The sequence below is a fragment of the Oncorhynchus clarkii genome, chromosome 33, assembly GCF_045791955.1.
Source record: "Oncorhynchus clarkii lewisi isolate Uvic-CL-2024 chromosome 33, UVic_Ocla_1.0, whole genome shotgun sequence".
NCBI lineage: Eukaryota > Metazoa > Chordata > Actinopteri > Salmoniformes > Salmonidae > Oncorhynchus > Oncorhynchus clarkii.
In genome coordinates this window covers 13,039,605-13,057,770 of record NC_092179.1, presented here as the reverse complement: position 1 = coordinate 13,057,770, position 18,166 = coordinate 13,039,605, and the positions used below count along the sequence as shown (strand labels likewise).

General features: G+C 44.8%; 2 protein-coding genes across 3 annotated transcripts; one reads left to right on the top strand and one right to left on the bottom strand.

Moving 5' to 3' along the window:
* Positions 1-202: 202 nt before the first annotated feature.
* On the bottom strand, positions 203-6,407 carry LOC139393004 (ADP-ribosylation factor-like protein 1). Its single transcript, XM_071141318.1, has 6 exons — positions 6,100-6,407; positions 3,044-3,181; positions 2,737-2,818; positions 2,399-2,510; positions 2,034-2,212; positions 203-904 (listed from the first exon to the last, which is right to left on the bottom strand). The coding sequence occupies exons 1-6, from the start codon at positions 6,248-6,250 to the stop codon at positions 874-876; spliced, it is 693 nt and encodes a 230-aa protein (XP_070997419.1). The 5' UTR covers positions 6,251-6,407; the 3' UTR covers positions 203-873.
* A 31-nt stretch (positions 6,408-6,438) lies between these two features.
* LOC139393133 (DENN domain-containing protein 11-like) lies at positions 6,439-17,210 on the top strand. Of its 2 annotated transcripts, XM_071141498.1 has the most exons (10): positions 6,439-6,650; positions 6,754-7,178; positions 7,957-8,056; positions 8,496-8,654; positions 12,347-12,503; positions 12,637-12,775; positions 13,038-13,169; positions 13,406-13,556; positions 13,670-13,738; positions 13,942-17,210. In XM_071141498.1, the coding sequence occupies exons 2-10, from the start codon at positions 6,788-6,790 to the stop codon at positions 14,135-14,137; spliced, it is 1,494 nt and encodes a 497-aa protein (XP_070997599.1). In that variant the 5' UTR covers positions 6,439-6,650; positions 6,754-6,787; the 3' UTR covers positions 14,138-17,210. The 2 variants fall into 2 exon arrangements, with proteins under 2 accessions (XP_070997599.1, XP_070997600.1); XM_071141499.1 differs by having other exon boundaries at positions 6,485-7,178.
* The last annotated feature ends 956 nt before the right edge of the window (positions 17,211-18,166 follow it).

Here is an 18,166-nt window from a genome sequence, read left to right as displayed (position 1 = left end):
AACATTACAATAATGCTTCTTGGGTGGGAGATAAATAATTTGACCACAAAGTTGTATATATTCAGTCTGAAATTCGTGTTACTGAGGGTCGTTTTCACTGTACAAGCTCAAATATGCAATAAAAGTTGTAGCATACAAATTAAGCAGTTAGTGTCCAACAACTGACATTAAAGTTTGAGCATTCCAATGAAAAGGCCTAAACTAACAACCTCAAACTTTATTTACACACCCAACAGAAGTTTAAGAAATTATTATATATTTTTTGAATTCAGTATGAGTAATACAATAAAAAACAGCACCAGCTGCAGTAACGTTGCTCAGGTCCTCTTCCTTGAAGGGGCCAGTCAGTTCTTTGCCCCTGAGCCAACCCCTCGGTGTTTACAGATCAGAAGGAACTGGAAGGGTTCACCAAAAATGGCAGAAGATACTATATAATCTATGTGTGCCGTACATCCAATTGGAGGTCTAATGTGGAGCCATCACCACATTACTTGGTCCTCTTCAGATCTGCAAACACCACAGGGCTATGGGCGATAAGTGTTTTGGGACAAGGTAATATACTATATTGCAGTCTCTCTATCCCAGGCTGGAAGGCATGGAGGGGCTAGGCATGGTGAAGGCTTCAGGGATAGGGCGGGGCTGTGTTCAGCAGGGCACAACATTTTGGAACCTTCATATAGAAATGTATTGTGTAGAACCTGTGACATGTAGAGTAAGGATTCACGTCAGCTCTATTCATGACATTTCTATTTACAACATTTGAGTACTGAACGTGCCCCTGGAAGGAGTGCAGTCACTGGTCCTCCTGAGCGGTCCAATCAGGAAGTATTTTATACAGGAGTATTTACAGAGAACAAGAGGTGTGGGCTGTCTTTACTGCCTGCTCTTCAGGGCTTCCACCAGCCTATGGAGAGAGAGCAAACATTGTTGAGTAATAGTACATCAACATGCAGATGACATGATTCCTCATCACTAGGCTAAGGACCCTGGGACTAAACACCTCCCTCTGCAACTGGATCCTGGACTTCCTGACGGGCCTCCCCCCGGTGGTAAGAACACAGTCGCCATGCTGATCCTCAACACTGGGGCCCCTCGGGTGCGTGCTCAGTCCCCTCCTGTACTCCCTGTTCACTCATGACTGCATGGCCAGGCACAACTCCAACACCATTAAGTTTGCTGATGACACAACAGTGGTAGACCTGATCACCGACAAGACAGCCTATAGGGAGGAGGAGGACCTGACCATGTGATGCAAGGACAACAACCTCTCCCTCAACCTGATCAAGACAAAGGAGATGATCGTGAACTACAGGAAAAGGAGGACTGAGCATGCCCCCATTCTCATCGACGGGGCTTTAGTGGAGCAGGTTGAGAGCTTCAAGTTACTTGGTGCCCGCATCACCAACAAACTAACATGGTCCAAGCACACCAAGACAGTCGTGAAGAGGGCACGACAAAACCTATTCCCCCTCAGGAGACTGAAAAGATTTGGCATGGGTCCTCAGATCCTCAAAAGGTTTTTACAGCTGCACCATCGCCTGGTACAGCAACTGCTCGGCCTCCGACCGCAAGGCACTACAGAGAGTAGTGCGTACGGCCCAGTACATCACTGGGGCCAAGCTTCCTGCCATGCAGGACCTATATACCAGGCGGTGTCAGAGGAAGGCCCTAAAAATTGTCAAAGACTCCAGCCACCCTAGTCATAGACTGTTTTCTGCTATCGCACGGCAAGCGGTACCAGAGCATCAAGTCTAGGTCCAAGAGGCTTCTAAAGAGGCTTCTAAACAGCTTATACCCCCACGAGGACAGGACACATCTCTTCTACATGTGATAAAATAACCTCTGCTCTACCTCTTAATATGCTATGTGGTTATTATTTCACCCACAGTGAGTGGGACTCTGGTTAACCAACTGGAGATGACAGCGTGTTCTAGACCAGGAGAACTCAAATCGCTGATGTTAAATCCGGGTGTAGTAAATCGCTGTTGAAAAGAGCGTCTGCTACATGGCTATAATGTCAAGCAAACCCTCACCACTCCATGGCCTCGTCCAGGCCCGTGCCCTTGGTGGCGGAGGTCTTGAAGATCTGCCACTTCCTGTCTTTGAGGGCGGGGAGGCCCAGGGAGTTGGCCACCTCAGCCGGGGTCATGGACTGTTCCATGTCCTGCTTGTTTGCAAACACCACCAGGATGGCTTTCTTCAACTCCTCTTCCTGAAGAGACAAACACACACAACGTGAGAGAGAGAGTCATATGGAGAAAATACATTGAGCATTACTATTTGCCCAAAGTTGCACTCCAGAGCACCTCAACCAACGGTCAGTATACCTGCCTCATACACAAATTGACACCGGCACTCTTATCAATGCAATGAATGCAGGCCTATCCACACGACCTACCTCCAGCATGGTGACAAGCTCAGACTTAGAGATGCCCATCCTGTCTCTGTCACTGCTGTCCACCACGTAGATGACAGCATCCGTGTTGGAGTAGTAACAACGCCAGTATGGCCTGGGAGAGAGATACAAGTGTTTGAAGGAGAGAGACAAAGGTTAGAGGGAGAACGAAGGGCAGAAGCAAGGAGGCCAAACCCTCTAAATTGTAAAGAGGTATGGCACAATAATGTATGGAAAGTTGCGCTGTCTTGAGGAAGCGTCTGTCTACCTTTCACATTGAACAATGTCTATGTGTGTATACATAAACAGGAAACGCTTGTTGTGATACTCATATAAATGACCTGATACTCGTCTGTCCACCAAGATCCCACACCTGGAACTTCAGGTTCTTGTACGTCACCGTCTCCACGTTGAAGCCGATCGCTGTACGACACAATGGCAGAGATTTAAAAACCTTGAGCACAAATGGCAAAGAAAGGAATGCACTTTAACCACCCCTCTATTTATGGCATGTGGGAAGACTCATTCAACTCCTTTTGGAGCACACTAATGGATTGTCCATGTATGCTCCTGGAACTAGGCAACAGATCTTGTGTGAACAGTCTTTCGAAGTAGGAAGAAAAAAAAGAAGAAAAAAAAGTGAATTACTTGGAATGGTGGTGACCACCTCTCCGACCTGCAGGCGGTACAGGATGGTCGTTTTACCAGCTCCGTCCAACCCCAGGATCAGGATCCTCATCTCTTTGGTACCAAACAGGCCAGAGAAGAGACTGGAAAACCACCCACCTAGAGCATATGGACATGAGATGAGTTACACAGACAATCCGTGCTAGTATAGCCCATTCATAGACGTTAACTACCTTTAGCGCCAATTGATGAAGGTATCTTCTTCCAGGCTGACTTTTGTTAAGAGCCCCGACGCCTGCTATAAGTGTTGACAGACAAGCATCGCATGTGGTACGGTTTTGGAAAGTCACGCATCTTTCATATCGGCGAGGATTCATTTTCAAAACACAAAAAAAAGGTTAAATTACTATACACCTTTATGGCCGTGTGGGAACACTAAACCTATATCGCCACATTACAGAGCTTGTTTACGGAAGACAGACTGAGACCACCTGTGTAATTACCTATCTAGCGCTTCGAACACCTGATTGTAACTGGGGTGGAAGTGTAGTATGTCAACTCAGTAAGTGTATCCTTATTTGAAAGGTTATTTCTCGCTGATAAGAAAGGGCCATATGTTTTAGAAAACCGTTTAGGAAGCGATAATTGATGTTTTTAACGCTGTCAGAATTGTAGATCACACGGCTAGACGTGGGTGAAGCGAACCACTAGAGACCCTATGGAGAGAAGGGTTTTCCAGAGTTTCCCAACTGGTTTCCCAGTTTCCAGAAGGGATGCAGGTGGCAGGACACATAGTACCAGTAAAAAGTTAGGACACACCTACTCATTGTAGTGTATAGGTGCAAGGTTAGATGTTGGCGCAATGTAGAATTTCCCCCTTCTCCTTTTTTTTGGGACCAAAATATGCAATCCGCACTCCAACAGGCAGCAATACGCAGGCACAGCGTCTAGTCTGCCGGAAATTCACTCAAAACAATATGGTTTTCCAGAGCTAAGTTAGTGCTAACGTTAGTAACACTACTGTAGCGATTGAGGGGGAACAGTTGAACCAGGGCCTGAACCAGCAAGGGTAAGCACACCAGCTAATAACTAAACTCAACAAAAAAATAAACGTCCCTTTTTCAGGATCCTTTCTTTCAAAGATAATTGGATTTTTACGAATTATCTTAACAGATCTTCATTGTAAAGGGTTTAAACACTGTTTCCCATGCATGTTCAATGAACCATGAAACAATTAATGAACATGCACCTGTGGACACTAACAGCTTACAGACGGTAGGCAATTAAGGTCACAGTTATGAAAACTTAGGACACTAAAGAGGCCTTTCTACTGAACCTGAAAAAACACAAAAAGAAAGATGCACAGGGTCCCTGCTCATCTGCGTGAACGTGCTTTCGGCATGAGGACTGCAGATGTGGCCAGGGCAATAAATGGCAATGTCCGTACTGTGAGACTCCCAAGACAGTGCTACAGGGAGACAGGACAGACAGCTGATCGTCCTCGCAGTGGCAGACCACGTGTAACAACACCTGCACAGGATCGATACATCCGAACATCACACCTGCGGGACAGGTACAGGATGGCAACAACAACTGTCCGAATTGCACCAGGAACACACAATCTCTCCATCAGTGCTCAGACTGTCCGCAATAGGCCGAGAGAGGCTGGACTGAGGGCTTGTAGGCCTGTTGTAAGGCAGGTCATACCAGATATCACCGGCAACAATGTCGCCTATGGGCACAAACCCACCGTCGCTGGACCAGGCAAAAAGTGCTCTTCACTGACGAGTCTCAGTTTTGTCTCACCAGGGGTGACGGTCGGATTTGTGTTTATCGTTGAAGGAATGAGCGTTACACCAAGGCCTGTACTCTGGAGCGGGATCGATTTGAATGTGGAGGGTGCGTCACGGTCTGGGGCGGTGTGTCACAGCATCATCGGACTGAGCTTGTTGTCATTGAAGGAAATCTCAGCGCTGTGCGTTACAGGGAAGACATCCTCCCCCCTCATGTGGTACCCTTCCTGCAGGCTCATCCTGACATGATCCTCCAGTATGATAATGCCCCCAGCCATACTGCTTGTTCTGTGTTTGATTTCCTGCAAGACAGGAATGTCAGTGAAGAGCCCGGATCTCAGTCCCATTGAGCACATCTGTGACCTGTTGGACCGGAGGGTGAGGACTAAGGCCATTTCCCCCAGAAATGTCAGGTGCCTTGGTGGAAGAGTGGGGTAACATCTCACAGCATGAATTGGCAAATCTGGTGCAATCCATGAGGAGGTGATGCACTGCAGTACTTAATGCAGCTGGTGGCCACACCAGATACTGACTTACTTTTGATGTTGACCCCCCTCCTCCCTTTGTTCAGGGACACATTATTCAATTTCGGTTAGTTACATGTCTGTGGAACTTGTTCGGTTTATGTCTGTTGTTGAATGTTATGTTCATACAAATATTTACACGCTAAGTTTGCTGAAAATAAACGCAGTTGACAGTGAGAGGACGTTTCTTTTTTTGCTGAGTTTATATTGGCTAGCTAGTGTCTTGCTGGCTATATCCTGTTCTGTCTGTGCCATAAAGGTCCAGACCTATTGGTAGACGTGAAGTCAGCATACAGGGAGGCTACACATGGTTACTATGATATACATACGTGTCACATTCCTGCATTTTAACTTTAAAAAGCTAGCTGAATACATAACTAGCGATAGATAACCAGTGATGAACCTTTGTCAACTATTCAGGTTGAGATTTAACGCTAAGTTAGCTGGGCTACAAGTACTCAGCGTGTTGGCACAGGGAGTTAGCAGTACAGCTAGCTTGCGACTGTCAGTATTTACGAATCACGACCAGTTAGTGATTAAAATGGACTCAGACTCAAGGGGATTTGATAGTTTGATCAACTTAATAACAGTAGCTGTCAGTGAGACGACAATAATTATTGCGTTTGTTTGTTTGCTACCTATTTATGTTACTTAGCAATTGACCCAATTGCATGGTTCGTAGCGGGAGCTGGCAGAATAGCTCGCGCATTCCCAGTATAGTTTTCAAACGAGATTAAAAATATATATTTTAAAAACGTACCCATTCTGAAGACACTAAACCCTTGATCAACTGTGTTGTAGATCTCGACACCGCACCGCTTCCCTAGTTGATGGAATTCAGTGACGTGTCGCAGAAACACGTCATAAATGGAAAATCCGGTTTCATTGTCAGTACATTCAACAACGGACATGTATTTTGAAATGTTAAATAGTTCAAACACAATTGCATGAAACTATAAATATTATTTGTTTTATAGCAAATTGTCCCCTTAGTATTTAGTTGCAAGTTCTGATAAAAAAAATACTATATTGAATGTGTGTTGATCAGGAACTAGAGACCTACAATGAGCTGTATTCAAGATGACAACGTTTCAAAACGTTTTGTCTTGTAGAAAGACCTCCAAATAGCACGTATAATACTGTGGATTCTTGAACGCACGCCAAAAGAACGAAATAATAATTGATGTACACTCTTTTTATACCTGAGTGGATGTGCATCTTTACATGGCCCTATGCAAAAGGAGCAGGCTATCATACACAAAGTAGACAGCTTGTGTTTCAACGGAATCAATCAATTTAACATTTGCAATTGTGAGTATGGATTTATTTCAACCAACGCGTAGCTAATGCATTACGAATGGCCTCCGCTCCGTGTCTGTACACGATTCTGTTCTCCTGCATCCCTTCGTCACAGAGTCAAGCCGGGGGTCGCTGACAGCTGAGCCGCAATGGTGGAGAAGTCCGACCGGGCACCGCTGCTGGACTGGGAGGAGGTTCCTCCCGCAGAGAAACGTGTTCCCACACCAGAACAGGAGAAGGACGTCAAGGGACCGAGCCCCGCCAACAATCGGGCGTTGGGATGCACTGCGCCGGGGATAGGGTGGAGCACCAGTCCGGGGGGTCCTGGGTCTTTCACATCAGCAGTCTCTAGCATAGACACATCCCTCTTATCCAGGAGCACGGTCCCCACCCCTGCGGAATGGGATGCCCAGTGTCTTGACAAGGATGACCATACCCCGGCCCCAGGACAAGGAGAGGTGCCGCACGATATCATGGTGAAATGGGAGGAAAAGGATCCGATCGTGGCCGTGTTTGTGGTGACATTTGATACAAGATCAGGTGAGTCGAGTCGAGACCTCGGATCTTTTTTCGTGCTGTGCTGCTGCCTAGAGAATGGTCACACCTGCATGGTCACACTAGTATATCAATTTGTAACATCTATAGGCCTATAGCATCCATGCATGTAATAATTATTTTTATTGTTCATTATAGGCCTACTGGTTATTGTTTGCAGAAATTGCATCAAAGAGCTTGGGATGGATTCATTTGAACTAGGCCAGAGAATTGATGACCCCAACCATGGGATGCAATGGTCATAATGTGGTATTCGCCTACGCCTTGAGGATGCTCTTGAACACAAAGACCTCTATATTCTTACTCAGGAACCCCAAAGTCACAGGGGATGTGTGAATTCTCTATGACCACACCCTAAAGGCATCCCCTGTCATTCACCTCGGAATATCGGAGAGAGATAAGCCATAGTAGACTAGATATACACATCTATTGATAATGTCTGACCACCGGCTTTACAACCAATGAGTTGTTATGTACGTATTCTTGAGACTGTCTGGGACTATACATTCTTAATGAGTGAGTAGGAGAGAGAGGGAATCAGCCTGTGGATTTCACTGCAGATTGAATGACTTTAATCAACGAGGGCATTGACTTCATTTGATAATGACGGCTTATTCCAAATAGTTTGAGGCCTATGGTTGATTGGTTGATCTACATGCAGATTTGCACAGATTTCCACCCCATTTTAGGACAGTTGTTGTGTTAACCATAGCTACAGTATTGCCTAATTTCACTCCCCTTTATGTGTGTGTTTACTGTTTAGGTAACATGTTAGAGTGGTGTCTGCCAGGGGACATGAACCTGGAGGGAGTAGAGTTCAAGGCTATGGCCAGCGGCTCCCACAGAGTCTCCAGCGACTTCATGCAAGTACACACGGCTGCATCACAATCATATTAACTGGATTCCTTTATTTTGAACCTATCCCGGGTGCATCTCAATAGTATAAAGTGGCATCCTTTCGTTGTATTCTATCCTGGATGCACCTCAGTAGTCTAATAGGCTGCCTGTCCTCGTCTCCTTCATTTAAACTCATTTGAAATCACAGGAACAGCCATGACAATAGGGAATGCTACCGGTGTCCTGTTCTCCTCTGCCGTGTTCTTTCATAGCAAAGCTGATGAATGAAAGCACACAAGTGAAGGCGAGGAGGAGCTTTTAGATGAAACATTTAGATGCACCCCCTGTGCCTCCTTGGCAGGACAGCAAAACTTTATATCTGATGGTCAGCAGAAACAACAGCCAAATGTCAGGGCAGTATGTTCCCTTGGCTTGACTCATGGTTCTTTCTCTGGCCCCCCACAGATACTTCCGTAAGGGCGGGTACTTTGGCCTGGCGTGCTTTGCCAACATGGTGGTGGAGAGTGTGGTGGAGAGGGGGGCAAGAATGAAGTCTGTTGGTATCCTGTCAACCTCTTACACCCTGCTGTACCGATACATGAGCTTCCTGGAACACCAAGTCAGGTAGAACCCGTTTAAGTTATGTTATCTGTCGATAATATCCATCCTCTCTGTTTTTTGCTCTCTGTCTTTGTCTCTCTCTTTCTCTTTTTTTGGTCGCTGTTTTTCACACACGCTCTTTCCCCGTCACTGTCTCTATTTCTATCACTGGATCTCTCTTTCTTATACTCTCTCTTCACCCTCTCTCCCCCTCTCCCAATCTTCCTCTGGATCTCTCTTTCTCTGTTTCTTGTGCTCTATATCCCCCATGCTCTCTTTCACTCTCTCATATCCTCTCTCATGTCAGTCTCTCTTTCTTTCTCCTCAAGTCACAGTCGTCTGTGCTGGTATTTATAATTATCTCATGCATTAAACATGGTGTGTGAGAGTCAAGGGGTGTCAGATATCCTGCTCAACAAGACTCTAAAGTATGTTTGTGTACAAAATAGGCTGAGTCTGAAAGTGGCACCCTATTCCCTATATAGTGCACTACTTCTTTTTTTTTTTTGAATTTTACCCCTTTTTTTCCCCAATTTCGTAGTATCCAATTGTTGTAGTAGCTACTATCTTGTCTCACAACTCCCGTACGGGCTCGGGAGAGACGAAGGTTGAAAGTCATGCGTCCTCCGATACACAACCAACCAAGCCGCTGCTTCTTTAACACAGCGCACATCCAACCCGGAAGCCAGCCGCACCAATGCGCCGGAGGAAACACCGTGCACCTGGCCACCTTGGCTAGCGTACACTGCGCCCAGCCCGCCACAGGAGTCGCTGGTGCGCGATGAGACAAGGACACCCCTACCGACCAAGCCCTCCCTAACCCGGGGGACGCTAGGCCAATTGTGCGTCGCCCCACGGACCTCCCGGTCGCGGCCGGTTACGACAGAGCCTGGGCGCGAACCCAGGACTCTGATGGCACAGCTGGCGCTGCAGTACAGCGCCCTTAACCACTGCGCCACCCGGGAGGACCCCTTAGTGCACTACTTTTGACCAGAGACAAAAGTTGTGCTGGCAACCTCTGGTCAAAGATAGTGTACTAATAGGGAATAGGGTGCCAATTTCAGACTCAGCCTATTTTGTACACAAACATACTTTAGAGTAAAAAACAGCACTTTCTCTTTTTCTCTCTTCCTCGCGCTTCCTCTTTTTAGGCTCCCATGAGAGTAAATGTGATTCCTGTTGATCTGTTCTATTGCATAGTTATCACATGGTATGGTTAAACATTTGCATTTTTGTAGCTGCTTACAGAAGTATATGAGTTCCCTTAAAGCCTATGTAAACCCCATTGTTGGGATCCAATAAGGCGGTATACCTTATTATAATATGTAATAAATCATCTTAAATCTGCAATATGTAACTTTTGGGGCGACCTGACCGAGGATTGATTTTAGGAAACCCTGGTTTACATGGTACAATGATTCTCTACACTATACTTGCTCGTTTTGTCACATAAACTGAAATTAGGCTAACTATTAGAATTGTATCAACCAGGAAATGGTAGAGTGATTTCTGCGTAGTGCATCTTTAATATTATAGAAGAATATGTAATAAAAATACAAATAAAAAGCAACATTTTAATTTGCAGTATGTAAACTTAACATGATGAACAGGAATTACATTTACTCACACTAATAAACCACGCCTCCTGAAAATAACCTAAAGATTACATAAAAAAATACCCACCTGCTAGGTCAACCAGCATGAGAGTAAAAATAACCAATTGATGGTTAAATTAACCCATGTTTGGGTAATCCCAATTTGTTGGGCTATACATGTAACCCAATTGGCTGGGTCAAAATAACCCAACATATGTTCTGTCCATTATTTAACCAGCTCTGGGTTACTAAATAACCGAAATTGGGTTGTTTTTAGCCCATCAATCAATCAAATTGATTTATAAAGCCCTTCTTACATCACCTGATATCTCAAAGTGCTGTACAGAAACCCATCCTAAAACCCCAAACAGCAAGCAATGCAGATGTAGAAGCACGTGTGCCGGGTGGAGATTATAACAGAACATGGCCAAGATGTTCAAATGTTCATAGATGACCAGCAGGGTCAAATGATAAACATCACAGTGGATGTCGAGGGTGCAACAAGTCAGCACCTCAGGAGTAAATGTCAGTTGGCTTTTCATAGCCGATCATTAAGAGTTTCTCTACCACTCCTGTTGTCTCTAGAGAGTTGAAAACAGCAGGTCTGGGACAGGTAGCACGTCCTGCGAACAGGTCAGGGCTCCATAGCCGCAGGCAGAACAGTTGAAACTGGAGCAGCAAGGGAGGGAGGGAGAGAGGGAGAGAGAGAGAGAGAGAGACTACTGCAGCATAAATACTGGAGGCTGAGAAAGGAGGGGTCGGGAGACACTGTGGCCATATCCGATGATAGGGCTAAACAGGCAGGATATAACCCCACCCACTTTGCCAAAGCGCAGCCCCCACACCACTAGAGGGATATCTTCAACCACCAACTTACCATCCTGAGACAAGCCACAAAGATCTCCGTCACGGCACAACCCAAGGGGGGGCGCCAACCCAGACAGGAAGATCACATCAGTGACTCAACCCAGTCAAGTGACGCACCCCTCCAAGGGACGGCATGGAAGAGCACCAGTAAGCCAGTGACTCAGCCCCTGTAATAGGGTTAGAGGCAGAGAATCCCAGTGGAGAGAGGGGAACTGGCCAGGCAGAGACAGCAAGGGCGGTTCGTTGCTCCAGTACCTTTCCGTTCACCTTCACACTCCTGGGCCAGACTACACTTAATCGTAGGACCTACTGAAGAGATGAGTCTTCAATAAAGACTTAAAAGTTGAGACTGAGTCTGCGTCTCTCACATGGGTAGGCAGACCTTTCCATAAAAATGGAGCTCTATAGGAGAAAGCCCTGCCTCCAGCTGTTTGTTTAGAAATTCTAGGGACAGTTAGGAGGTCTGCGTCTTGTGACCGCAGCGTATGTGTAGGTATGTACGGCAGGACCAAATCGGAAAGGTAGGAGCAAGCCCATGTAATGCTTTGTAGGTTAGCAGTAAACCATGAAATCAGCCCTTGCCTTAACAGGAAGCCAAGCCCATCCCTTTTTAGTGTGAGTAGCATGCTCATCTGTTGTTTCAAGGACACTACTGTTGCATTGATAAGCCAGGATGGATCCTGACATGAGGTCTACTCTGCATGCATAACTCACATTTTCAGTCGTCAATGTTATACACACAGATTGCAATTTAGATGTCAACCCTTAGTAGAGTTGAAGAGAGAATGCTGAATGCTGAGAACCCTACTCCCAATCCTAATTTATCATTAGGGGGGATGGGAACAACTGTTCCTGTATCAGTGTTTAGGAGCAACTTCTACCTACTCTGTTATTATAGCGTGACAAGGAGAGACCCCATTACGGTAATCTACCTCCAGACTCCTAAACAGACCCATTCCCTGACAGATACACAATGGCTTTACATTAGATAGCTATAAATTAGCCCAAATCTTACGTTACCACTGGTTCGGTTAATCTTTGGTTAAAATGGACCATATTTTGGGATTAACCCTTCAGAGGTGATATTTGAACCCCCTGATGTGAATCTCTATCCCAGTCTCGTTCTTTCGTTCTGCCTGTCTTTTCCTGTCCATCTCAGGCCCTTGCTCGAATATATTGACCTGCATGCATTCTGCTTACATTGCCTCTATGACTTTCAATTTGTGTGTGTGTGTGTGTGTGTGTCTGATCCAGGCTCCAGTTGAAAACTCCTGGCCAGTACTCTCCCCTGGAGGCGTTCTTTGAGGATAAGAGATCAGTGCTGCCCCCCGATGGGGAGAGTGTGGTTACTGCATGTCCTGGCAGTGCCTGGGGAGCAGCAATCAACCACTGCATGCACCCTGAGATGAAGGTGAGAGGTTGTGGTTTACTATTACGGGAATATGAAATGGTTTTTCAGGTGGTAGGGTCCTGCGTGTGTGTCATTGTGCTGCTAGTATTGATGGTGGTGATGATGATAACAGTAGCTCTCCTCCTCCCTCCAGATCACCCACCCAGCTGGCTGCATGTCTCAGTTCATCCAGTTCTTTGGGGAGCAGATCATGGTCCTGTGGAAGTTAGCTCTGCTGAGGAGACGTATCCTCATCTTCTCTCCTCCACCTGTAGGGGTGGTCTGTTACAGAGGTGAGGGGGAGCACTAACGCATGCACGCGCACAGACACACTGACACGGATGCAAGCACAGACACAGACACACACACGGACACGGATGCAAGCACAGACACAGACACGGATGCAAGCACAGACACAGACATACACAGTAACTTCTCAGTTGCGTTTGTTTTCTTCATGCTCAAAAGAACACAATGCCTACTCACCTATGTACTTTTAAACATACACTTTTATATACATATTCATTAACTTTCTCTATTTCCTGTCCTCCCTAGTGTACTGCTGCTGTTGCCTGGCCAACGTGTCCATCCCGGGGGTGGGCGTGGCCGTGCCAGAGTTCCGCCCCTTCTTCTATGTCAACGTGGCAGACATCGATACCCTGGATACGGAACTGTCCTACGTAGCGTGTGAGTGTCTGGAGTCAGGGAATAGGGCATTTTCATAGTCTTAAACTTCCCTTTTAATTCATCTACACTGATCTGAAAACTGAAGATGGGTGAAAGCAATATGGTGGATGCATTGTAGGGTTTTGTTATCACTTCTACAACCAGTCTATTTCTTTCACATCTATGAGAGACTGAGCGGAATACACTTGAGACTTTTTACCCTCATTACACTAAACCTGAGGGGCTTGTGTGTGTAGGCACCACAGAGAAGATCTTTGAGGAGAAGCGGGACCTGTATGATGTCTATGTGGATAACCAGAATGTGAGGACGACCAGAGAGAGTCTGAAGCCTTTACTGCGGCTCAACACTGCAGACCGAGAGAAGTACCGCAGACTCACTGAACAGAGGTACAGTACAGTCTGCAAAACAAGCTGAGGGGGAGAGTGTTGTTAATGTTATCTTCTTGTAGTCGATACAGAGGATATAAGTGATGATAATAATGACAGCATTGTGTTTCCAGGCAGATGCTGTTATATTCTCAGGAGGAGAATGGAGACTGTGTGTCCAGTGAAGAGGACCACTTCATTCTGTGAGTGTATTACACCAGGACCCAGTCTACAACTGGCGTTATAAAGAACCCTTCAAATTTGAATTATTATTATTTTGATTTTTTTTTACATTTAAGCAGTTTATTTCTACATATAAACTAAATACAAATGTCCATGAAAACATTGTAAAAAATATTTTTTAAGTATTTCTTATTTTTAAAGTTACTTTTCCTTACCGTTGTAGGTTTTTCCTGGAGCAGAATAACCGCATCTTCCAGACGCTCAGTGAGGTGGCAGGGAGCCCTGAGCCCATCCTAACCCAGGAGAGTGTGAGGGCCATGGGGCTAGACCCTCACGGAGACAGGCTCTTCCTGCTCCACCTGCTGGAGACATACGGCTATGACAGCCTCCTGGTCACCGATCACCCTTGCTGCAGCTGAGGCCAGGGTGGCACACTGACTGACATACAGGGTCCTACACACTCAGACACACAGACTCAATACAGACAGTCTGGAGTCTGGACTATGAGAGGTCAGAATACTTTGGCAAGGCTGAGACCAGAGCCTGTATTCATAAAGCGTCTCAGTAGTGCTGATCTCAGATCCGTTTAGCCTTTTAGAGCTCATTGAATAAGACAGGGGGGACCTGATCCTAGATCAGCATTCCTACTCCGATGCTTTATGAATATGGGAGACCCTCAGGCCAAAAAAAATGGAGAGAGTCACTGAACAAGAAAAGACTAATGGAGTTTGGTTCTTGGTACTGTCCTATAACATTCATGGATGCTCAGTCTGGACTGTTAACCATCGCCTTCCTGCCTGTCAATAAAATGTACAGTACCGAGGAATGTCATTCACGTCTATCCCCAACCCTCTTTTTCTGGAGGAGTGGAGCCAACCACAAACATCCTGGAACTCTGGAGATTCTGTGCCTATGAGCAGGAACTTACCAAGGAAGTCATGCTTAGGTTTCCTTATGTTTTCAAATGGGGAGTCAAATCTAAAGTCTGTGGTCATGTCCTCAAACCGAGGGAGGATTTGTCACTCCTCTTAATAGGACGTGTATGTTTTTTGAGAGAAGAAATCACCAAGCTTTTTGTCTGTAAATAGAAAGGGATCTGTAGAATGTGTTTTATTATAAAATGATCCCATTAAGTCACTGCTAAGCCCAGAACCTCTGTGGTCAGCATTGTATAGAAATGGCCATCAACACCATCCATAATCATTTGGTTTCTGGTGAAAGAGGGGTCTGGACTCACCAGCACACTTTCTTATGATGTCCAACATAGAAATGTAACAACTTTATATGACTTTAAAAATGTACCTTTAAATCACCTCTGTTTGACCAAGAGGTTTTGGGCTCAAATCTAAACGTATGCTTTTGTGTGTTTCCGCAGTTCTCTATGTCAAATACACAAAGAGTGAAAAATGTGAATGAGCTGGTGGCTCAATGGTTAAATCCCATCCTTGAGACCAAGAGGTTGTAAGTTTGAACCTAATTTCCTATACTATCGTGTACGTTTCAGCAACTCGATGTCAAACATACAAAGAGTATGGTATAAAATGTAATGAAGGTGGTGGTGCAATGGTTCAATTACTGCCTTGAGACCAAGAGGTTCTAGCTTCAAACCTCGTCTACTTAGCTTTTGTGTACATTTCCGCGACTTTAATTGTCAAACATACAAAGAAGTGTAAACAATGTGATGGTGGTGTAGTGGTTCTATCTCTACCTCAACGCTTAGAGGTTGTGGGTTCAAAACAAAAAAAAATCTGCTTTTGTGTGTGTTTCCGCAACTCTCGGTGTCAAACATACATTGTGACTGTCAGAAATACAAAGAAAAACATATCTACAGTAATGGACAAGTGGAGGCTGGTGGGGGGAGGACGGCTCATAATAATGGATGTATTGAAGTTAAGGGAATGGTATCAAACACATGGAAACTATGTGTTTGATACCATTCCATTAATTCCGCTCCAGCCATTACCACAAGCCCGTCCTCCTCAATTAAGGTTCCACCAACCTCCTGTGATGGAGACACTTTACATCAATGTTGGTAAACTGTGAATGACTGAGGGTGGCAGGTAGCCTAGCGGTTATGAGCGTTGGACCAGTAACCGAATGGTCGCTGGTTTGAAGCCCAATACCGAATAAGTGAAAAATCTGTCAATGCCCTTGAGCAAGGAACTTAACCCTAATTGCTCCTGTAAATCGCTCTGAACAAGAGTGTCTGCTAAATTACAAAAAACATTTAAATAAAAATGTAAACAAAATAATTGTCTGGCTTTTTAAAAAATTATGCTCTTTATTGATTCATCCGAACTGTTCACATCAGAAATCATTACATAATTGACGGTGCTCCCTTCACATAGGGAAGAGCAGGAAGCCACTGAAGGTGTAGTTATTAGAATTATCAAAGAGCCTCCTGCCTGAGGGGAGACGCATGTAGATCACATCCCCCTCCTCCAGCTCTAGAGTCAATGCATTAGACCTGTACTGAAGATCTCCATGGATACCATATTAGTTATTTAACAGAACTCTCGTCATTGTGGTAAAGATATACACACATGAATGCGATGTGAGGTAATCCATGGCAGTGAATCTGATGTAGTAGACTCCTCTCACTGGTGCTGTGAAGATACCTGCATCAGAGGAGGGAAGGATCAGCCCTGTTAATACCTGGTTCTAACATGCAGTCTTTGTCCTGACGTTGTCCACATTCTGATTGTGCCCACATTCTAAATGACGCAGTGTGATGTGATCAGATCTTAAAAGTGTAAAAAGACAAGATGAGGGCGCATGTTAACAGCAGGTATAAACACCTTCTCGGGTTACAAACAAGTGCAGCACTTCTGACTGGAAAACAATACTCCTTTTCTGTATCGGTTATCCCTGCGTTCACTCTCTTCAGCTCCTCCCTCCCTCTCACTGACACTCCGCCTGGCTTCCAAAGCTGTGATTACAGGAAAGGACTCATTAGTAAATGTAACATTTGTTAAACCTACCTTAAGTATAATGTTTTTTAGTTTTTTTTACAAAGTTTGATTACCTGTGTTGCCACTCACTGGATGTCACAATGGCCTCCAGGGCTAAAATAATATGAAAGGAAACACATGAGAAATAGGCATAAAATAAACTGCTGACAAAAAATATATGTTTTTAATTTTAATCAACACATGAGAAACAGTTGTTGGCCAAATTACTTGAAACTGCATTCTCTCTCTTTAGCTCCACTTCCTCCTCACTGGCTTTCAGTATGGCACTTATGGCTGCAATTATGGTCAGAAATTCTCAAAATCTTTTGGGGCTCTATTCAATCCGTGTCACAGAAGTTCAGCGTTACAGCGTGACTGAAAAGCAACACGTTCTCGCGTTAGCGAATACTGCATTCTGTCCACTTATCTACACACATACAAAACGTAGTTAGGCACTGCAGGAGAAATGTAACATGTTTGTGATGTAACAGGAGAAAAATAATGTTGAGGATACTGATGAAGTAAAAAACGTACTACCACATACTATTGGTCATGTAGTGTATTTAGTGGAAGGTCTCCATCTCCATAAAATGTGTAGACTTAAAAGTTTTCCATAGGAATATATTTACTTAAAGACATGCTCCTGTACTTTGGTGAAAGTACTTTTTAAACCTCCCACTTTGGGCTGAATGTGTTCATACATGCATAATCTATGAGAATTATTATTATTTTTTTTACATCAATTAGCTACGAAATCCCTAGATTGAAAGCGACTTTTCTAGAAGCTGTGCTGCACTTCCCTACATTTCCCTCCACGTGGGCCAGCCTCCTGGCAATTCGAGTTCTAGCCAATGAGCTTCAGCCTTTCGTATCTGAGCAAGAGCTAGCAAGAGGCCTGCCCAGCGTTATCCAATGTTGTTGCAGGGCGGACCCAACGACTCAGTGGCCACAGCAGAGAAAGGTTGCAGCCTATTATTATAAGCCAGCGGGGCACCGGTCTATGGCCCCTTACATCATTGGGCGAAAGCGGGGAGAGAGGAGCGCCCTTCTCAAATGGAACAGTAATCTGAGCCGCTCTGTCATTTTGTCAACAAGGCAGCAAGGTGCATCTTCCAGAAAAATCTCTCTTTTCCATAAACTAAAATGTTAGAATTTTCAAAAAATGTCTCATTGTGAAGACAGATAAAAGTATTTTTATCAAAAGCAATCCCTTTCAATCATCGAGTTTTTACACAAAATACATCTCATTGCCAGCCCATTACGGTATCCAGAGAGCCCCAAAAGTATTAGGACAGTGACATTTTTGTTTATTTTGGCTCTGTACTCGAGTACTTTGGATTTCAAATGATACAATGACTATGGGGTTAAAGTGCAGACTGCCAGCTTTAATTTGAGGGTATTTTCATCCAACATTTAGAAATTGCAGTACGTTTTGTACATAGTCCTCCCCATTTTAGGGGACCAAAAGTATTGGGAAAAAAATTATCTTATGTGAAA

Bases quoted from the DNA above. Each gene is read 5' to 3' on its own strand.
- LOC139393004 (XM_071141318.1), bottom strand. From the start codon at position 6,250: ATGTCCGTTGTTGAATGTACTGACAATGAAACCGGATTTTCCATTTAT. The intron at 3,182-6,099 runs GTACGTTTTTAA...CATATGCTCTAG, and splicing joins GTTTAGTGTCTTCAGAATGG to GTGGGTGGTTTTCCAGTCTC. The intron at 2,511-2,736 runs GTCATTTATATG...TCTCTCTCCCAG, and splicing joins GGTGGACAGACGAGTATCAG to GCCATACTGGCGTTGTTACT.
- LOC139393133 (XM_071141498.1), top strand. From the start codon at position 6,788: ATGGTGGAGAAGTCCGACCGGGCACCGCTGCTGGACTGGGAGGAGGTT. The intron at 12,504-12,636 runs GTGAGAGGTTGT...TCCTCCCTCCAG, and splicing joins GCATGCACCCTGAGATGAAG to ATCACCCACCCAGCTGGCTG. The intron at 13,170-13,405 runs GTGAGTGTCTGG...TTGTGTGTGTAG, and splicing joins GGAACTGTCCTACGTAGCGT to GCACCACAGAGAAGATCTTT.